The sequence below is a fragment of the Salmo salar genome, chromosome 10 (assembly GCF_965601325.2).
Source record: "Salmo salar chromosome 10, fSalSal1, whole genome shotgun sequence".
In the NCBI taxonomy this organism is placed as follows: Eukaryota; Metazoa; Chordata; class Actinopteri; order Salmoniformes; family Salmonidae; genus Salmo; species Salmo salar.
In genome coordinates this window covers 98,309,753-98,327,984 of record NC_138300.1, presented here as the reverse complement: position 1 = coordinate 98,327,984, position 18,232 = coordinate 98,309,753, and the positions used below count along the sequence as shown (strand labels likewise).

Below are 18,232 nucleotides of genomic sequence, written 5' to 3'. Positions count from 1 at the left end.
ATCAGTTTACTCTCTCAGATCATTATGAATAATATTGGACTAGTTGACTGATAGGGGGCGCTGTGTTGAAGCCTCCATCTTGTGTATTGTGTTTCTTCATGTGGTTGCTGTATGTATTTTAAATTAGCAGGGTCCATCAGCAGAGACCAGTGACTCCTGAACCCAGCTGTGTGTCTATGAAGAGTGATGGGTCCATGGGACAGCCAATCAACTTCAGAGAGGATGTCCTCCTTACAGAACAAAGGTAAAGCAACAAGTGGTCTTTGTTTTTTCCCTGTAGTTCTCAACATGATTAGAAAATAGCAACGTGCATTTTGACAGGGTCCAGCAGGAGAAACCAGACTCACCTCTGCCCAGCTGTGTGTCTACGAAGAGTGATGGGTCCATGGGACAATCAACTTCAGAGAAGGAGACAGGTTAGAACGTTCTAGCTATACTAAAAGATTAACTTATTTCTGGCTGTCTTTTTCTCATTAACATGCACTTTTTTGGTTTAAAAGCTCATTACACTCTTCAATATATTAGTATTTTTGCATTGTAATGTAAACATTTTACACCAGGGATCCTCAACAACATTCAGCCGCAGGACTTTTTTCTTTTTCCTTGAGCGAATGGTCAGGAGGCCAAAAGATAATTACAAATCATTTGTACACTGCAAATTGACAGCAAGAAGCCCAAACCGATATAAAATATGTATACCTTGCTTACATTTGTATACGATCACATATATCCCTATTATGCATGGGAATACTTTGGAACAGATTTCCAAAATTAAAATCACTTGGAGCTGATTTGCTGGTGTTTTTACAGTCTTCTATGTCCAACAATAAAAATCTTATAAAAAAAAAAAAAAATCTATTAAACTTATTTTTTATCAGATAACTTTGGGGGCAAATAAAATCAGTTGGGGAACCCCACCAGTTGGGGAACCCCACCAGTTGGAGAACCCTGTTTTAGACTGTTTAGGTGTGAGCTCTCTCCATCTATTCACCGCCTATCTCACATTATGTCCACAGAGACCAACAGGACATTTCAAAGTCAGAGACCCTCAATGATCAGTCTACCCAGAGTCAGCTAACAGACCTCTCCTCCATATTCAAGGTATACTGCATTTCATATTACCATTGAACATCTAGACATATTGCAGATTGCACCTTATTCAAGGTTTTAACTGTATTCCTTTAATTCCAGTTGCTTGAGCAACATATCATCAGTTTTGTGAAAAGTGAGCTGAAGAGGTGGAAGAGGCTTCTGACTCCAGATTACCCAGACAGCTTTGACAGTCAGGAGGAAGATCAGGAAGTGGTGGATGCTGAACATCAGGAGAGCAGAGCCAGAGCGGAGACTCTGAATATCACACTGCACATCCTGAGGAACATGAACCAGAAGGAACTTGCTGATACACTTGAGAAATGTAAGAGCTCTGCCAAACACTCAATTGTTGATCACGGTCCTATTTCTTTTTCATATCAATCATTATTTACAAATAGTATGTGATTTAATGATATCTTAAACATCCTTGCATTTCCATTCAGACGAGCGTCATGATAGGTGCCAACATAACCTCAAATCCAACCTGAGAAAAAAGTGTGAGCGTGTCTTTGAAGGAATTGCTAAGCAGGGGAATCCTACAATCTTAAACAAGATCTACACAGAGCTCTACGTCACAGAGGGCGGAAGTGGAGAAGTCAACAAAGAACATGAGGTGAGACAGATTGAGACAGCATCCAGGAGACCAGTAGAGCAAGAGATGGCAATCAAATGCAACGACATCTTCAAACCCTTACCTGGACAAGACAAACCTATCAGAACTGTGCTGACAAAGGGAGTCGCTGGCATTGGAAAAACGATCTCTGTGCAAAAGTTCATTCTGGACTGGGCTGAAGGAAAAGCAAATCAGGACACCCACTTCATGTTTCCTCTTACTTTCCAGGAGCTGAATTTGATGAAGGGAGAAAAACACAGTTTGATGAACCTCCTCAATAATTTTTTCATGGAGACAAAAGAATCAGGAATGTCCATCTCTGACAAGTGCAATGCTTTGTTTGTCTTGGACGGTTTGTATGAGTTTCGACTCCCTCTAGACTTCCAGAACAATGAGAGCTGTTTTGATGTCACAGAGTCAACCTCAGTGGACGTGCTTCTAACAAACCTCATCAAGGGGAATCTGCTTCCGTCTGCTCTCCTCTGGATAACCTCCCGACCAGCGGCAGCCAATCAGATCCCTCCTGAGTATGTGGACCAGGTGACAGAGGTACGAGGGTTCAATGACCCACAGAAGGAGGAGTACTTCAGGAAAAGAATTAGCGATGTGACCCTGGCCAACAAAATCATCACACACTTGAAGTCATCAAGGAGCCTCCACATCATGTGCCACATACCAGTGTTCTGTTGGATTTCAGCCACTGTTCTACAAAGATTGTTGGCTGGAGCAGAGAGTGGAGAGATCCCCAAAACTCTGTCAAAAATGTACATGCACTTCATAATGTTCCAGATAAAACAGAAGAATCTGAAATATCATGGCAACAATGTCATTGATCCCCACTGGGATAAAGAGAGAATTCTGTCACTGGGAAAACTGGCGTATGAGCAGCTGGAAACAGGCAACCTGATCTTCTATGAAGAGGACCTGACAGTGTGGCATTGATGTCAGAGAGGCATCTGTGTACTCTGGAGTGTGCACCGATGTCTTCAGGGAGGAGCTTGGGCTGCATCAAGGGAAGGTTTATTGCTTTGTGCATCTGAGCATCCATGAATGTCTTGCTGCTTTTTATAGTTTTCTCTCTTTCAACGATGACTTCAACACAACAAAAAACGATCGGCAGTCCATCCCCAAGAATCTGAAGAGGCGAGTCAAAATAATGCCTGCAATTCACTTCTATCAGGATGCAGTGGATAAGGCACTACAGAGTGAGAATGGCCACCTGGATCTTTTCCTCCGCTTCCTTCTTGGCCTCTCACTGCCATCAAATCAGACTATCTGTCGAGGCCTACTGAAATGGACAGGAGGTAGCTCAAAGATTGACATGGAAACAGTTGAGGTCAACAAGAAAATAATTGATTACATCAAGAAGAAGATCCGAGAGAATGCCTCTTCAGAGAAATGCATCAATCTGTTTCACTGTCTAAATGAGATGAATGACCCAACCCTAGTGCAGGAGATTCAGAGCTACCTGTGCTCAGGAAATGTCTCAGGAGCCAAACTCTCACCTGCACACTGGTCAGCTCTGGCCTTTGTGTTGCTGACTTCAGCAGAGGAGCTGGGTGTATTTGACTTGAAACAATTTAGTGGATCAGATGAGGCTCTTCTGAGGCTGCTGCCAGTGGTTAAGGCATCCAAAACAGCTCTGTAAGTACTATCCCTGTGTAATGCAAGCAGACATAAGCCAGTCATGCTCCTTCATTCAAATGAATCCTCTCTACCGGCATTTCCCAGTTTCATGAGATAGCAAAGCTAGTGGGGATGAATGACTTTTATACTTTTTTTACTCCAATTAAAGGTTAAATAAGTGTAGCCTCTCAGTGATGTCCTGTGGAGCCCTTGCCTCAGCTCTCTGCTCAAGCTCCTCTAGTCTGATAAAGCTGGACCTGAGTGACAATGACCTCCAGGATTCCGGAGTGGAGCTGCTCTCTACAGGCCTGGATAATCCGCTATGTAAACTGGAGACATTGCGGTAGGCTACTTTCCCTGAGAGATGTCTGGGCCTGTATTCACAAAACCTTTCATCATTGTTTTTTTGGGGTGTGAAAAATCTGATTTGTTATTCAAAAGGAATCTAAACAAGTTAGGAGTTTTTTTCACTGGCCACTTTTGCCATGGAGGAATCAAATTAGTGTGGCAATGTATTGAGTGTAAAGAGTGAAGAGATTTTCTCTCTGCAGCCTGTCAGCCTGTGGAGTCACAAAGGAAGGCTGTGCTTCTCTGGCCTCAGCTCTGAGATCAAACCCTGCTCATCTGAGAGAGCTGGATCTGAGCTACAATAACCCAGGAGACTTAGGAGTGAAGCTGCTATCTTCTGTACTTGAGGATCCACACTGTAAACTGGAGACACTGAGGTCAGTGTAAATTAAAAAATATATATCATTCTCAAACCATTGTTTTAATGCTGATCATATAGTCATTGATACTTTCAATAGGTTACATGACACACTCTATGATACATTGGGTTACTGTCATGGTCTAACCTATTAATATAATATACAATATTGAATAATTTGCTGCGGTAATTTCACAGATTTATACATCTCGGTTTACAGTGAGAGAGTGATTGATCTGTTCTCTCTGTGTAGGCTGTCAAACTGTGATTTCACAAACAAAGATTGTGCTTCTCTGACTTTAACTCTGAAGTCAAACCCTTCTCACCTGAGAGAGCTGGACCTGAGCTACAATAACCCAGGAGTCTCAGGAATGAAGCTACTCTCTACTGTACTGGAGGATTCTCACTGTAAACTGAAGACACTGAGGTGAATACGGTCATAACAAACTAAACTAATGTTAATTGATGTAAAACATTTTAACATTTTCATTGATATGTTTGTATCTTATTTGAATTAATATTATCTAAACGTGTTGTACTAGAGACAGTATCATACTAAACAGATGTCATATAGAAATGTACCTACTGCATAGATCATGTTCAATAAGCTGGTGTTTAGACGGGTACTGGCTGTAACATCATGCCCCCCGCCAAGCCTCTTAATATGTTCTGCAATGTGTTCAAATGGTCCAATAGACAAGCGGCTGTTTCTCTTACCACAGGTTGTCAAACTGTAGAATCACAGAGAAAAGCTGTACTTCTCTGGCATCAGCTCTGACATCTAACCCCTCACATTTAAGAGAGCTGGATTTGAGTGGGAATAACCCAGGAGACTCAGGAGTGAAGCTGCTCTCTACTGTACTGGAGAATCCACACTGTAAACTGCAGACATTGAGGTGAGTGTGGAATTTAGAGGACATTTTCCCCTAACTTTTCTTTCTTTCTTTTTTATCCACTGTTTATTTGGTCCAAAAAAGTGTTACATTTGCTTTTTTGTAGTTGTTAATTAAATAGCTTTGAATATGAATGGAATTAGAAACGTATTTTATGTTGAAAAGTTTCAGGGCTGAAATATTATTTTGTCTCAAGGCTATCGTGCTGTAGAATCTCAGAGGACAGCTGTGCTTCTCTAGCTTCAGCTCTAAGGTCAAACCCTTCTCACTTGAGAGAGCTGGACCTGACTGACAATGAACCAGGAGACTCAGGAGTGAAGCTGCTCTCGGCTGTACTGGAGGATCCATGCTGTAAACTGCAGACACTAAGGTGAGAATGGAGATAACCAGGGGTCTGTACTTCCAAATACTTAACTCCAAGCTAAACCAAGTTCACTTTAAACAATTATTTGACAGATTTCACTAGGGGATAACTGAATATGCTTAACTGAATATTTTCTTAACCGATATTTTATAATAATCATGACATTGGTCACACCTTTCACCATTTGAATATAAGCTCATATGTACTGTATGTATTGAAGTAAACACAATGTTATGTTTTATAATGATAATGTTTGACACAGTCAATTTTAAAATGACTCCCTTTGTAATGGAGAGCAATGACACTGAAACAAATGACTGGTTGGAGAAAGACTCTTTATTGTATCTCTTCAAGGTATAGCCAAGAATCCCGAAACAAAAGAGAATATGTTGGATTGAGTAGCGCATTTCGTTTGCCAACAATACTTTGAAGTAAGGCGCCAAAGTCGAGTGTTAGTTGTGCAAGCCAGTTACTAAAAAAATGGAACTTGTTAACCATGTTTTTACTGTGTATAAAGCTGCCAATTTTAAACGTACATGCTCTAGCAATGTGAAATATATTATCAGAATAACGATTTGAAGTGTTGGTAGAGTATAGTCATATCATTTAACCTACCTCGTGTGTTTGTCTGAAGTGAATATGTATTGTGTGACTTAAAGTAGAAGTTATGGCACAAGTTGGTGACGTGTGTTTATGTAAAACTGTTGTTTATGATATATGTCCATGGGAAATTATGCATTTATGGTAGGAATGTGTTTTGAGGCTATCATGATGGAACATTCCTAGTTGAAGGGAGTTCCTGGAAAAAGTACTTAGGTGCTCAGTTGTCTTTTGCCTGGGGGAGAGCAGGCTGGACAGGTAACAGGTTGGCTAGAGTAGAGTTATACCTGGGGAGAGCAGGCTGGACAGGTAACAGGTTGGCTAGAGTAGAGTTATACCTGGGGGAGAGCAGGCTGGACAGGTAACAGGTTGACTACAGTAGAGTTATACCTGGGGGAGAGCAGGCTGGACAGGTAACAGGTTGTCTAGGGTAGAGTTATACCTGGGGGAGAGCAGGCTGGACAGGTAACAGGTTGGCTAGAGTAGAGTTATACCTGGGGGAGAGCAGGCTGGACAGGTAACAGGTTGGCTAGGGTAGAGTTATACCTGGGGGAGAGCAGGCTGGGCAGGTAACAGGTTGGCTACAGTAGAGTTATACCTGGGGGAGAGCAGGCTGGACAGGTAACAGGTTGGCTAGAGTAGAGTTATACCTGGGGGAGAGCAGGCTGGACAGGTAACAGGTTGGCTAGAGTAGAGTTATACCTGGGGGAGAGCAGGCTGGGCAGGTAACAGGTTGGCTAGAGTAGAGTTATACCTGGGGGAGAGCAGGCTTGACAGGTAACAGGTTGACTACAGTAGAGTTATACCTGGGGGAGAGCAGGCTGGGCAGGTAACAGGTTGGCTAGAGTAGAGTTATACCTGGGGGAGAGCAGGCTTGACAGGTAACAGGTTGGCTAGAGTAGAGTTATACCTGGGGGAGAGCAGGCTGGGCAGGTAACAGGTTGGCTACAGTAGAGTTATACCTGGGGGAGAGCAGGCTGGACAGGTACCAGGTTGGCTAGGGTAGAGTTATACCTGGAGGAGAGCAGGCTGGGCAGGTAACAGGTTGGCTAGAGTAGAGTTATACCTGGAGGAGAGCAGGCTGGGCAGGTAACAGGTTGGCTAGGGTAGAGTTATACCTGGGGGAGAGCAGGCTGGACAGGTAACAGGTTGGCTAGAGTAGAGTTATACCTGGGGGAGAGCAGGCTGGACAGGTAACAGGTTGGCTAGAGTAGAGTTATACCTGGGGGAGAGCAGGCTTGACAGGTAACAGGTTGGCTAGAGTAGAGTTATACCTGGGGGAGAGCAGGCTGGACAGGTAACAGGTTGGCTAGAGTAGAGTTATACCTGGGGGAGAGCAGGCTGGACAGGTAACAGGTTGGCTAGAGTAGAGTTATACCTGGGGGAGAGCAGGCTGGACAGGTAACAGGTTGGCTACAGTAGAGTTATACCTGGAGGAGAGCAGGCTGGACAGGTAACAGGTTGGCTACAGTAGAGTTATACCTGGGGGAGAGCAGGCTGGACAGGTAACAGGTTGGCTACAGTAGAGTTATACCTGGGGGAGAGCAGGCTGGGCAGGTAACAGGTTGGCTAGAGTAGAGTTATACCTGGGGGAGAGCAGGCTGGACAGGTAACAGGTTGGCTAGAGTAGAGTTATACCTGGGGGAGAGCAGGCTGGACAGGTAACAGGTTGGCTAGAGTAGAGTTATACCTGGGGGAGAGCAGGCTTGACAGGTAACAGGTTGGCTAGAGTAGAGTTATACCTGGGGGAGAGCAGGCTGGACAGGTAACAGGTTGGCTAGGGTAGAGTTATACCTGGGGGAGAGCAGGCTGGACAGGTAACAGGTTGGCTAGAGTAGAGTTATACCTGGGGGAGAGCAGGCTGGGCAGGTAACAGGTTGGCTAGGGTAGAGTTATACCTGGGGGAGAGCAGGCTGGACAGGTAACAGGTTGGCTAGAGTAGAGTTATACCTGGGGGAGAGCAGGCTGGACAGGTAACAGGTTGGCTAGAGTAGAGTTATACCTGGGGGAGAGCAGGCTGGACAGGTAACAGGTTGGCTAGAGTAGAGTTATACCTGGGGGAGAGCAGGCTGGGCAGGTAACAGGTTGGCTAGGGTAGAGTTATACCTGGGGGAGAGCAGGCTGGACAGGTAACAGGTTGGCTAGAGTAGAGTTATACCTGGGGGAGAGCAGGCTGGACAGGTAACAGGTTGGCTAGAGTAGAGTTATACCTGGGGGAGAGCAGGCTGGACAGGTAACAGGTTGGCTAGAGTAGAGTTATACCTGGGGGAGAGCTGGCTGGACAGGTAACAGGTTGGCTACAGTAGAGTTATACCTGGAGGAGAGCAGTCTGGGTAGGTAACAGGTTGTCTACAATAGAGTTATACCTGGGGGAGAGCAGGCTGGACAGGTAACAGGTTGGCTAGAGTAGAGTTATACCTGGGGGAGAGCAGACTGGACAGGTAACAGGTTGGCTACAGTAGAGTTATACCTGGGGGTGAGCAGGCTTGACAGGTAACAGGTTGGCTAGAGTAGAGTTATACCTGGGGGAGAGCAGGCTGGACAGGTAACAGGTTGGCTACAGTAGAGTTATACCTGGGGGAGAGCAGGCTGGACAGGTAACAGGTTGGCTACAGTAGAGTTATACCTGGGGGAGAGCAGGCTGGACAGGTAACAGGTTGGCTACAGTAGAGTTATACCTGGGGGAGAGCAGGCTGGGCAGGTAACAGGTTGGCTAGAGTAGAGTTATACCTGGGGGAGAGCAGGCTGGACAGGTAACAGGTTGGCTACAGTAGAGTTATACCTGGGGGAGAGCAGGCTGGACAGGTAACAGGTTGGCTAGAGTAGAGTTATACCTGGGGGAGAGCAGGCTGGACAGGTAACAGGTTGGCTACAGTAGAGTTATACCTGGGGGAGAGCAGGCTGGACAGGTAACAGGTTGGCTACAGTAGAGTTATACCTGGGGGAGAGCAGGCTTGACAGGTAACAGGTTGGCTAGAGTAGAGTTATACCTGGGGGAGAGCAGGCTGGACAGGTAACAGGTTGGCTAGAGTAGAGTTATACCTGGGGGAGAGCAGGCTGGACAGGTAACAGGTTGGCTAGGGTAGAGTTATACCTGGGGGAGAGCAGGCTGGACAGGTAACAGGTTGGCTAGAGTAGAGTTATACCTGGGGGAGAGCAGGCTGGGCAGGTAACAGGTTGACTAGAGTAGAGTTATACCTGGGGGAGAGCAGGCTGGACAGGTAACAGGTTGGCTACAGTAGAGTTATACCTGGGGGAGAGCAGGCTGGACAGGTAACAGGTTGGCTAGAGTAGAGTTATACCTGGGGGAGAGCAGGCTGGACAGGTAACAGGTTGGCTACAGTAGAGTTATACCTGGGGGAGAGCAGGCTGGACAGGTAACAGGTTGGCTACAGTAGAGTTATACCTGGGGGAGAGCAGGCTTGACAGGTAACAGGTTGGCTAGAGTAGAGTTATACCTGGGGGAGAGCAGGCTGGACAGGTAACAGGTTGGCTACAGTAGAGTTATACCTGGGGGAGAGCAGGCTGGACAGGTAACAGGTTGGCTACAGTAGAGTTATACCTGGGGGAGAGCAGGCTGGACAGGTAACAAGTTGGCTAGAGTAGAGTTATACCTGGAGGAGAGCAGGCTGGACAGGTAACAGGTTGGCTACAGTAGAGTTATACCTGGGGGAGAACAGGCTGGACAGGTAACAGGTTGGCTACAGTAGAGTTATACCTGGGGGAGAGCAGGCTGGACAGGTAACAGGTTGGCTACAGTAGAGTTATACCTGGGGGAGAGCAGGCTGGGCAGGTAACAGGTTGGCTAGAGTAGAGTTATACCTGGGGGAGAGCAGGCTGGACAGGTAACAGGTTGGCTAGAGTAGAGTTATACCTGGGGGAGAGCAGGCTGGACAGGTAACAGGTTGGCTAGTGTAGAGTTATACCTGGGGGAGAGCAGGCTGGACAGGTAACAGGTTGGCTACAGTAGAGTTATACCTGGGGGAGAGCAGGCTGGACAGGTAACAGGTTGACTAGAGTAGAGTTATACCTGGAGGAGAGCAGGCTGGACAGGTAACAGGTTGGCTAGAGTAGAGTTATACCTGGGGGAGAGCAGGCTGGACAGGTAACAGGTTGGCTAGAGTAGAGTTATACCTGGGGGAGAGCAGGCTGGACAGGTAACAGGTTGGCTAGAGTAGAGTTATACCTGGGGGAGAGCAGGCTGGACAGGTAACAGGTTGACTACAGTAGAGTTATACCTGGGGGAGAGCAGGCTGGACAGGTAACAGGTTGGCTAGAGTAGAGTTATACCTGGGGGAGAGCAGGCTTGACAGGTAACAGGTTGGCTAGAGTAGAGTTATACCTGGGGGAGAGCAGGCTGGACAGGTAACAGGTTGGCTACAGTAGAGTTATACCTGGGGGAGAGCAGGCTGGGCAGGTAACAGGTTGGCTAGAGTAGAGTTATACCTGGGGGAGAGCAGGCTGGACAGGTAACAGGTTGGCTAGAGTAGAGTTATACCTGGGGGAGAGCAGGCTGGACAGGTAACAGGTTGGCTAGTGTAGAGTTATACCTGGGGGAGAGCAGGCTGGACAGGTAACAGGTTGGCTACAGTAGAGTTATACCTGGGGGAGAGCAGGCTGGACAGGTAACAGGTTGACTAGAGTAGAGTTATACCTGGAGGAGAGCAGGCTGGACAGGTAACAGGTTGGCTAGAGTAGAGTTATACCTGGGGGAGAGCAGGCTGGACAGGTAACAGGTTGGCTAGAGTAGAGTTATACCTGGGGGAGAGCAGGCTGGACAGGTAACAGGTTGGCTAGAGTAGAGTTATACCTGGGGGAGAGCAGGCTGGACAGGTAACAGGTTGGCTAGGGTAGAGTTATACCTGGGGGAGAGCAGGCTGGACAGGTAACAGGTTGGCTAGAGTAGAGTTATACCTGGGGGAGAGCAGGCTGGGCAGGTAACAGGTTGACTAGAGTAGAGTTATACCTGGGGGAGAGCAGGCTGGACAGGTAACAGGTTGGCTAGAGTAGAGTTATACCTGGGGGAGAGCAGGCTGGACAGGTAACAGGTTGGCTAGAGTAGAGTTATACCTGGGGGAGAGCAGGCTGGACAGGTAACAGGTTGGCTACAGTAGAGTTATACCTGGGGGAGAGCAGGCTGGGCAGGTAACAGGTTGGCTAGAGTAGAGTTATACCTGGGGGAGAGCAGGCTGGACAGGTAACAGGTTGGCTAGAGTAGAGTTATACCTGGGGGAGAGCAGGCTGGACAGGTAACAGGTTGGCTAGTGTAGAGTTATACCTGGGGGAGAGCAGGCTGGACAGGTAACAGGTTGGCTACAGTAGAGTTATACCTGGGGGAGAGCAGGCTGGACAGGTAACAGGTTGACTAGAGTAGAGTTATACCTGGAGGAGAGCAGGCTGGACAGGTAACAGGTTGGCTAGAGTAGAGTTATACCTGGGGGAGAGCAGGCTGGACAGGTAACAGGTTGGCTAGAGTAGAGTTATACCTGGGGGAGAGCAGGCTGGACAGGTAACAGGTTGGCTACAGTAGAGTTATACCTGGGGGAGAGCAGGCTGGACAGGTAACAGGTTGACTACAGTAGAGTTATACCTGGGGGAGAGCAGGCTGGACAGGTAACAGGTTGGCTAGAGTAGAGTTATACCTGGGGGAGAGCAGGCTGGACAGGTAACAGGTTGGCTAGAGTAGAGTTATACCTGGGGGAGAGCAGGCTGGACAGGTAACAGGTTGACTACAGTAGAGTTATACCTGGGGGAGAGCAGGCTGGACAGGTAACAGGTTGGCTAGAGTAGAGTTATACCTGGGGGAGAGCAGGCTGGGCAGGTAACAGGTTGGCTACAGTAGAGTTATACCTGGGGGAGAGCAGGCTGGGCAGGTAACAGGTTGGCTACAGTAGAGTTATACCTGGGGGAGAGCAGGCTGGACAGGTAACAGGTTGGCTACAGTAGAGTTATACCTGGGGGAGAGCAGGCTGGACAGGTAACAGGTTGGCTACAGTAGAGTTATACCTGGGGGAGAGCAGGCTGGGCAGGTAACAGGTTGGCTACAGTAGAGTTATACCTGGGGGAGAGCAGGCTGGACAGGTAACAGGTTGGCTAGAGTAGAGTTATACCTGGAGGAGAGCAGGCTGGGTAGGTAACAGGTTGGCTAGAGTAGAGTTATACCTGGGGGAGAGCAGGCTGGACAGGTAACAGGTTGGCTAGAGTAGAGTTATACCTGGGGGAGAGCAGGCTGGACAGGTAACAGGTTGGCTACAGTAGAGTTATACCTGGGGGAGAGCAGGCTGGACAGGTAACAGGTTGGCTAGAGTAGAGTTATACCTGAGTTTTGTTTTAGGCAAAGAGTTACAGTAGTCTACTGTTTTCATATTTATGTTTTTTTAAGCTTTTCTCTTATTCTGCAGTCTATCATGGTGTGTTGTCAAAGAAGAAGGCTTTGGTTTTCTGGCTTTAGCTCTGAGGTCAACCCCCTCACATCTGAGAGAGCTGGACTTGAGCAAAAACACCTTAGGAGACTCAGCAGTGAAGCTGCTCTCAGCTGTACTGAAGGATCCACATTGTAAATTGGAGAGACTTAGGTAAATACTGTCACAACTCACTAACTAAAACAATAATACTTGTTCCGGTGTCATGTTATATTAGGCTTTAGATGTTTTCAGTTGAGATATTTGGACAATTATCCAACGTTATTTTAAACGTGTAGTGAAGAAATCCCTCTTCCTTTGCAGGCTGTCACACTGTAGTGTGACACAGGAAGGCTGTACTTTTCTGGCTTCAACTCTGAGGTCAAACCCCTCACACCTGAGAGAGCTGGATCTAGACTGGAATTCAGAAGTAAAATTAGGAGTGAAGGAACTCTCTGTGGTGCTGGATGATCCACTCTGTCAGTTGGAAACACTGAGGTGTGGATATGATAAACAATATTTCCAGATCCACCTTGTTTTAGTTGCAGTTGTTGTAGTGTTAATGATGAATAATATACACCATTTTAGCAGGTGCTTTATCCAAAGGGACTTACCGTACAGTGAGTGCATCAGGCTTGGGGTCAATTCCAGTATGTCAGTTTTACAGTGGGGTAAAGAAAAGCTTCTCTGTCTGCAGGCTGGTAGCTTGTGGTGTCACAGAGGAAGGCTTCTGTTCTCTGGCTTCAGCTCTAAAGTCAAACCCCTCACACCTGAGAGAGCTGGACCTGCGCTACAATTATGAAATGGCTTCATCAAAGTGAGGCAGCTCTCTGCTGTACTGGAAGATCCACTCTGTAAATTGGAGATACTGAGGTAAAATTTGACATATTGGCCATATTGTTCCTTAGATGGTACTGTAAACATCTGTTACTAGTACTAGTGAGAATTTATTTGAGAAGCACATGCAGCTATGTAGGACATACTGTACAACACCACAACTATTACACTTGTACTCTGCTTTTACTGGTACATGTTATCATTTTTTATCATTCTGCTGAAGGACCAAAATATAAAAGTATATGTAGCAGTTAGAGTGGAGTGAGAACAAGCGTAATAGTTGTGGCATTGTATGTATTATGTTACTGTAGTAGTGAATGAAGAGCTTCTCTCTTAGTCTGCAGACTCTGTCTCCATCACTCTGATTATCAAGGGGAAGGCTTTTCTAATCTGGCCTCAGCGCTGAGGTCAAACCCCTCACACCTGAGAGAGCTGAATGTGGCTGGTTTCTCACGAGACTCTAGACTGAAGCTGTTCTCTGCTGCACTTAAGGATCCACGCTGTAAACTGGAGAAACTGATGTGAAGCCATAAGTTATCTTAATGATTGGTAGTAGCACTCTATTTTGACAATTTGAAACGCAACCAAGGCCCGTCTCACATCTTAGAAATGAAAGTCAACACAATGTTCTATTTTCCAGATATTGTCAGAATAACTGCACTCTTAGAAAAAAGGTTTCTTTGGCTGTCCCCATAGGAGAACCCTTTTTTGTTCCAGGAAGAAACGTGGTTCTACACGGAACCTAAAATATTTCTACTTTGAACCAAAAGGGTTCTACCTGGAACCAAGGGTTATTTAAAGGGTTCTCCTATGGGGACAGCTGAAGAACCTTTATGATAGCACCTTTTCTTGTAAGAGTGTAGTATTCTATCCCATAAATGAATAATGCAGATCAATGTAAACAGAATGAATTAAGATATTATCTTTCTCTATCTGCAGCTGTAGTGTCCCAGAGCAAGACTTCGCTTCTCTGGGTTCAGCTCTTAGATCAAACCCTACACACCTGAGAGAACTGGACCTGAAATTCTCAGGAGACTCAAATTTGAAGCCTCTCTTTTCTGTACTAAATAATCCACTCTTTAAACTGGAGAAACTAAGATGAGTGTATGGCAATAACTCAACATACAACATTGAAATGATAGATAATGTGACTCACTGAATTAAACATACTAATTACTCTCATCATTCTAAATGGACTCAACAAGAAACCTATATGGTTTAGTTAATTCAAGTTTTTATTGTTATGTTGTACAGCTACTGAGGAATAATCTACAAAGTGAACAATAAAGATAACTGAACCATATGGGTTTTATGTTGAGTCCCTGGTCGAGTTACCAAATAACCATTAGATGATAACTATTAAGATATTAGCATCTGAAGAGCATATTTCCAAAACGCTATATTTTCTCCAGCAATATGGGTACCTTAAATTGTGTGTAAAATATTACTGTTCTCAGATTTTTTTTTCTCATACATTTGAGGTGTATATTAAAATGTTTTTTGGGGGGGTAAACGCTATGTATCTATTGTTTAGCTGGAATGGAATCTTCATACCCTGTATATTTGACTGTGAGATGTGGTTGTCTCACCTAGCTACCGTATCTTAAGATGAATACACTAATTGTAAGTCGCTCTAGATAAGAGCATTTGCTAAATGACTAAAATGTCCAATGTAAATATTTTACATACAGAACTCATGTTACTGTATTAATTCATGTTTTAAAATGTTGATGTCACAAACGTGTACAGTTCTTTCTAAAAAATGTAGTTATGTTAACTTTGACTGTAAAACCTAGCAGTACTACTTATTTCTCTGAGAGTGAGGCGCATATATTGTGTTTTGCAAATAAACATGATTTTGTCTCTCTGAAATGTAACCAAGTGATTTCAAAGAAATAATTGTAATTGAACAAGCCCATGCCGTGATTAGATAGTGAAATAACAGACATCTCCTTTCAGAAGTTCTTTAAACAATAAAAGCTATTTACCATTTCTGAAAATGGATAGACATTCAGTAGGTAGACCACCCCATTCACGAAAACAGTTCGCTCCTACAGACAGTGAGTCCAGGTGGCCATGGCTTGCTATATAAAGCAGGCAGACAGGCATCGAGGCATTCAGTTACTGTTCAGTTGAACGTTAGAATGGGCAAAACGATTAACCTAAGCAACTTTGAGCATGGTATGATCGTCAGTGTCAGGCACGCCAGTTCCAGTATCTCAGAAACGGCCGGCCTACTTGGTTTTTCACGCATTGAGAACGGTGCAACAAACAAAACATCCAGTCAGCGGCAGTCCTGTGGGCGAAAGCAACTCGTTGATGAGAGGTCAAAGGAGAATGGCAAGACTTGTGCAAGTTAACAGGCGAGCCACAAACAGGCAAATAACGGAGCAGTACAACAGTGGTGTGCAGAACGGCATCTCAGAACCCACAACTCGTCAGTCTTTGTCACGGGTGGGCTATTGCAGCAGACGACCACACCGGGTTCCACTCCTATCAGCTAAAAAGTGGAAAAACATTGCCTTGTCTGATGAATCACAGTTCCTGTTGCATCATGCTGATGGCAGAGTTAGGATTTGGCATAAGCAGCATGAATCCATGGCCCCATCCTGTCTGGTGTCAATGGTACAGGCTGGTGGCAGGGGTGTAATGTTGTGGGGAATGTTTGTCTGGCACACATTAGGTCCCTTGATACCAATTGAGCAACTTTTCCATGCCCAGAAGAATTTAGGCTGTTCTGTAGGCGAAGGGGGGTCTGACCCGGTACTAGATGGACCGGACCTAATAAACTGACCACTAAGTATATAGCATTTTGGAAAGGAACTCTTCATCTGTATTTAAACAAAATATTACCTGATTAGAAATATGTGATCAGTGTCAGTTAACAGGTTTTCTCCTCTATCTACAGGCTATCAGGATGTGACGTTGAAGAGAAAGGCTATGCTTTGTTCTCAGCTCTGAGGTCAACCCCCGGCTCCCACCTGAGAGAGCTGGACCTCAGCAACAACAAACCAGGAGACTCAGGAGTGATGCAGCTCTGAGGTCAACCCCCGGCTCCCACCAGAGAGCTGGACCTCATCCACAACAACAAACCAGGAGACTCAGGAGTGATGCAGCTCTGAGGTCAACCCCCGGCTCCCACCTGAGAGCTGGACCTCAGCAACAACAAACCAGGAGACTCAGGAGTGATGCAGCTCTCTACTCTACTGGATGATCCACGCTGTAAACTGGCAACGCTGAAGTGAGCAGGGAAACTAATTGTAAACATTTCCGTTTTGAATATTGTCCAAAATGTTTTTTTTCACTAGATATCATCCTTTACATAAAATATATTTGGCACAAAATATTTTTATGTAAAAGCCTGTTTTGATATTTTACTATCAGTGTAAAATACATTGTTGTTCACTGCCTGCTCATGCCACACACCCACATGAATTAATGAAATATGTATGTGTTCTACAATGACTCAAGCTGATAGATATAATACCATCTCTTTATATCTGCAGACTATCAGACTGTGGTCTTACAGAGGAAGGATCTGAGGTCAAACCCCTCCCACCTGAGAGAGCTGGACCTCAGCTGCAATAACCCAGGAGTCTCAGGAGTGAAGCTGCTCTCTGCTGTACTGGAGCATCCAGTCTGTCAGCTGGAGATACTGAAGTTAATATTATCAACTAAACATGAATAATGTGCATCTGCTTAATGAAGTGATATTTCCACCTGTTGAACTTTCACACAAATACAACTGTATAACTGGATCAAGCATTTCTGTATACATCAGCTTGTTATCAATATGAACATAGTCTGATCATGTTGTATCTTTTGTACAGCAGATTAATCACTAATCTACATTCATTACCTTACTAAAGATAATACATTATCTGAGTCACTGAATATCATGCCTTGTGTGTTTTTAAATTAGATACTTACAGTAGTTAAGCAGTTGTATCTCTAGAAATGTACTGTCGCAACTAAACATGAATCTACTTAATGAAGTGTTTCACAGCCCCCCTTACGCATAATTTTCTGCATACTCTGACTATTCTCCACCCATGCTAAACAAATTTCCAACTGCATTGAGTTATGATAGTGAGGTGCTTCTCTCTTCTCCTCTGCAGGCTTTGGCACTGTGCAATCACAGAGGAAGGCTTTGCTTCTCTGGCTTCAGCTGTGAAGTCAACCCCCTCGCGCATGTAGCTGCTGGATCTGAATGGGAATGATCCAGGAGAATAAGGAGTGAAATTGTTCTCAGCTCTACTGAAGGGTCCACAATGTAGACTGCCCAAACTGATGTAATGAATTAATCAACCACAAAAAATGCATGAGTTAATTTTTGGGGTTTAAATAAAACATGCTTGTGCGAGACTTGGCTTCTGCGAGCCGGAGCCCATCTCCCGTTGCTGTAGCGTGAGGCAGTTTGATGTACAAGTACACCCCCCGGACAGGGCGCTAGTCTATTGCAGGGCCTTACCCCCAATCTGTCTCCTTAATGCTGAGTGCCAAGCCTCCGATCTCAGGGTGGACACTAACCAGTTGTTTACAACTACATCAAATCCTTAATATATAAAACATTGCATTTTAAGGTAAAGCTATTCAAGAACCCTCAACATGACATTTTCCTCTAACAAAATTATGAAATACAATGTGTCAATTGGCTCAGTATGTTGGAGAAGGTTCAACATTTTGTTTGCAGTTGAAAATAATTTTCAAATCACTCAACCCCAAAAAATGTATTCATCAATAACTAGCCTAGTAAAAAAGGCATGTCAAAGACCATTTCTTTTTCTCTCTGCAGAGTGACTGGATTGGAAGAAACCCTTTGCTACAACGAGCCAGGAGCCTCAGCAGTGATCAAATGAACCTGTTGGAGCCGATGGAAATGACATGACTGAAATTCACCTCAAGTTCAAATATCCATTTCTGATGTATTGTTTTGTAACACATGTCAAATGTTTTGTATACTTGTGCAGCTACTTCGTTAAAATGTAGAACTATTAGGCCTACTTATGTCCCTACATCTTGTATTTGATTTAAAAAAAAATACATAAAGTTCAACTAAGATCACTAAATTGAATACATTTTAATATCCAGCCACCATTG

The 18,232-nt window shown here is 45.0% G+C and overlaps 1 protein-coding gene and 1 pseudogene across 2 annotated transcripts; both read left to right on the top strand.

Annotated features, from left to right (window-relative positions):
• The first annotated feature begins 44 nt into the window (after nt 1–44).
• LOC123728119 (NLR family CARD domain-containing protein 3-like) lies at nt 45–3,354 on the top strand (annotated as a pseudogene). Its single transcript, XR_014379098.1, has 5 exons — nt 45–244; nt 322–416; nt 1,017–1,101; nt 1,192–1,414; nt 1,536–3,354. The product of XR_014379098.1 is annotated as an NLR family CARD domain-containing protein 3-like (transcript).
• A 162-nt stretch (nt 3,355–3,516) lies between these two features.
• Nucleotides 3,517–18,191, top strand: LOC106561333 (ribonuclease inhibitor). Its single transcript, XM_082957277.1, has 10 exons — nt 3,517–3,674; nt 3,883–4,056; nt 4,291–4,464; nt 4,760–4,933; nt 5,127–5,300; nt 12,346–12,469; nt 12,620–12,793; nt 12,993–13,168; nt 16,041–16,373; nt 16,639–18,191. Exons 1-6 carry the CDS (start codon nt 3,526–3,528, stop codon nt 12,452–12,454), a joined length of 954 nt encoding a protein of 317 aa, XP_082813403.1. The 5' UTR covers nt 3,517–3,525; the 3' UTR covers nt 12,455–12,469; nt 12,620–12,793; nt 12,993–13,168; nt 16,041–16,373; nt 16,639–18,191.
• Nucleotides 18,192–18,232: the final 41 nt, after the last annotated feature.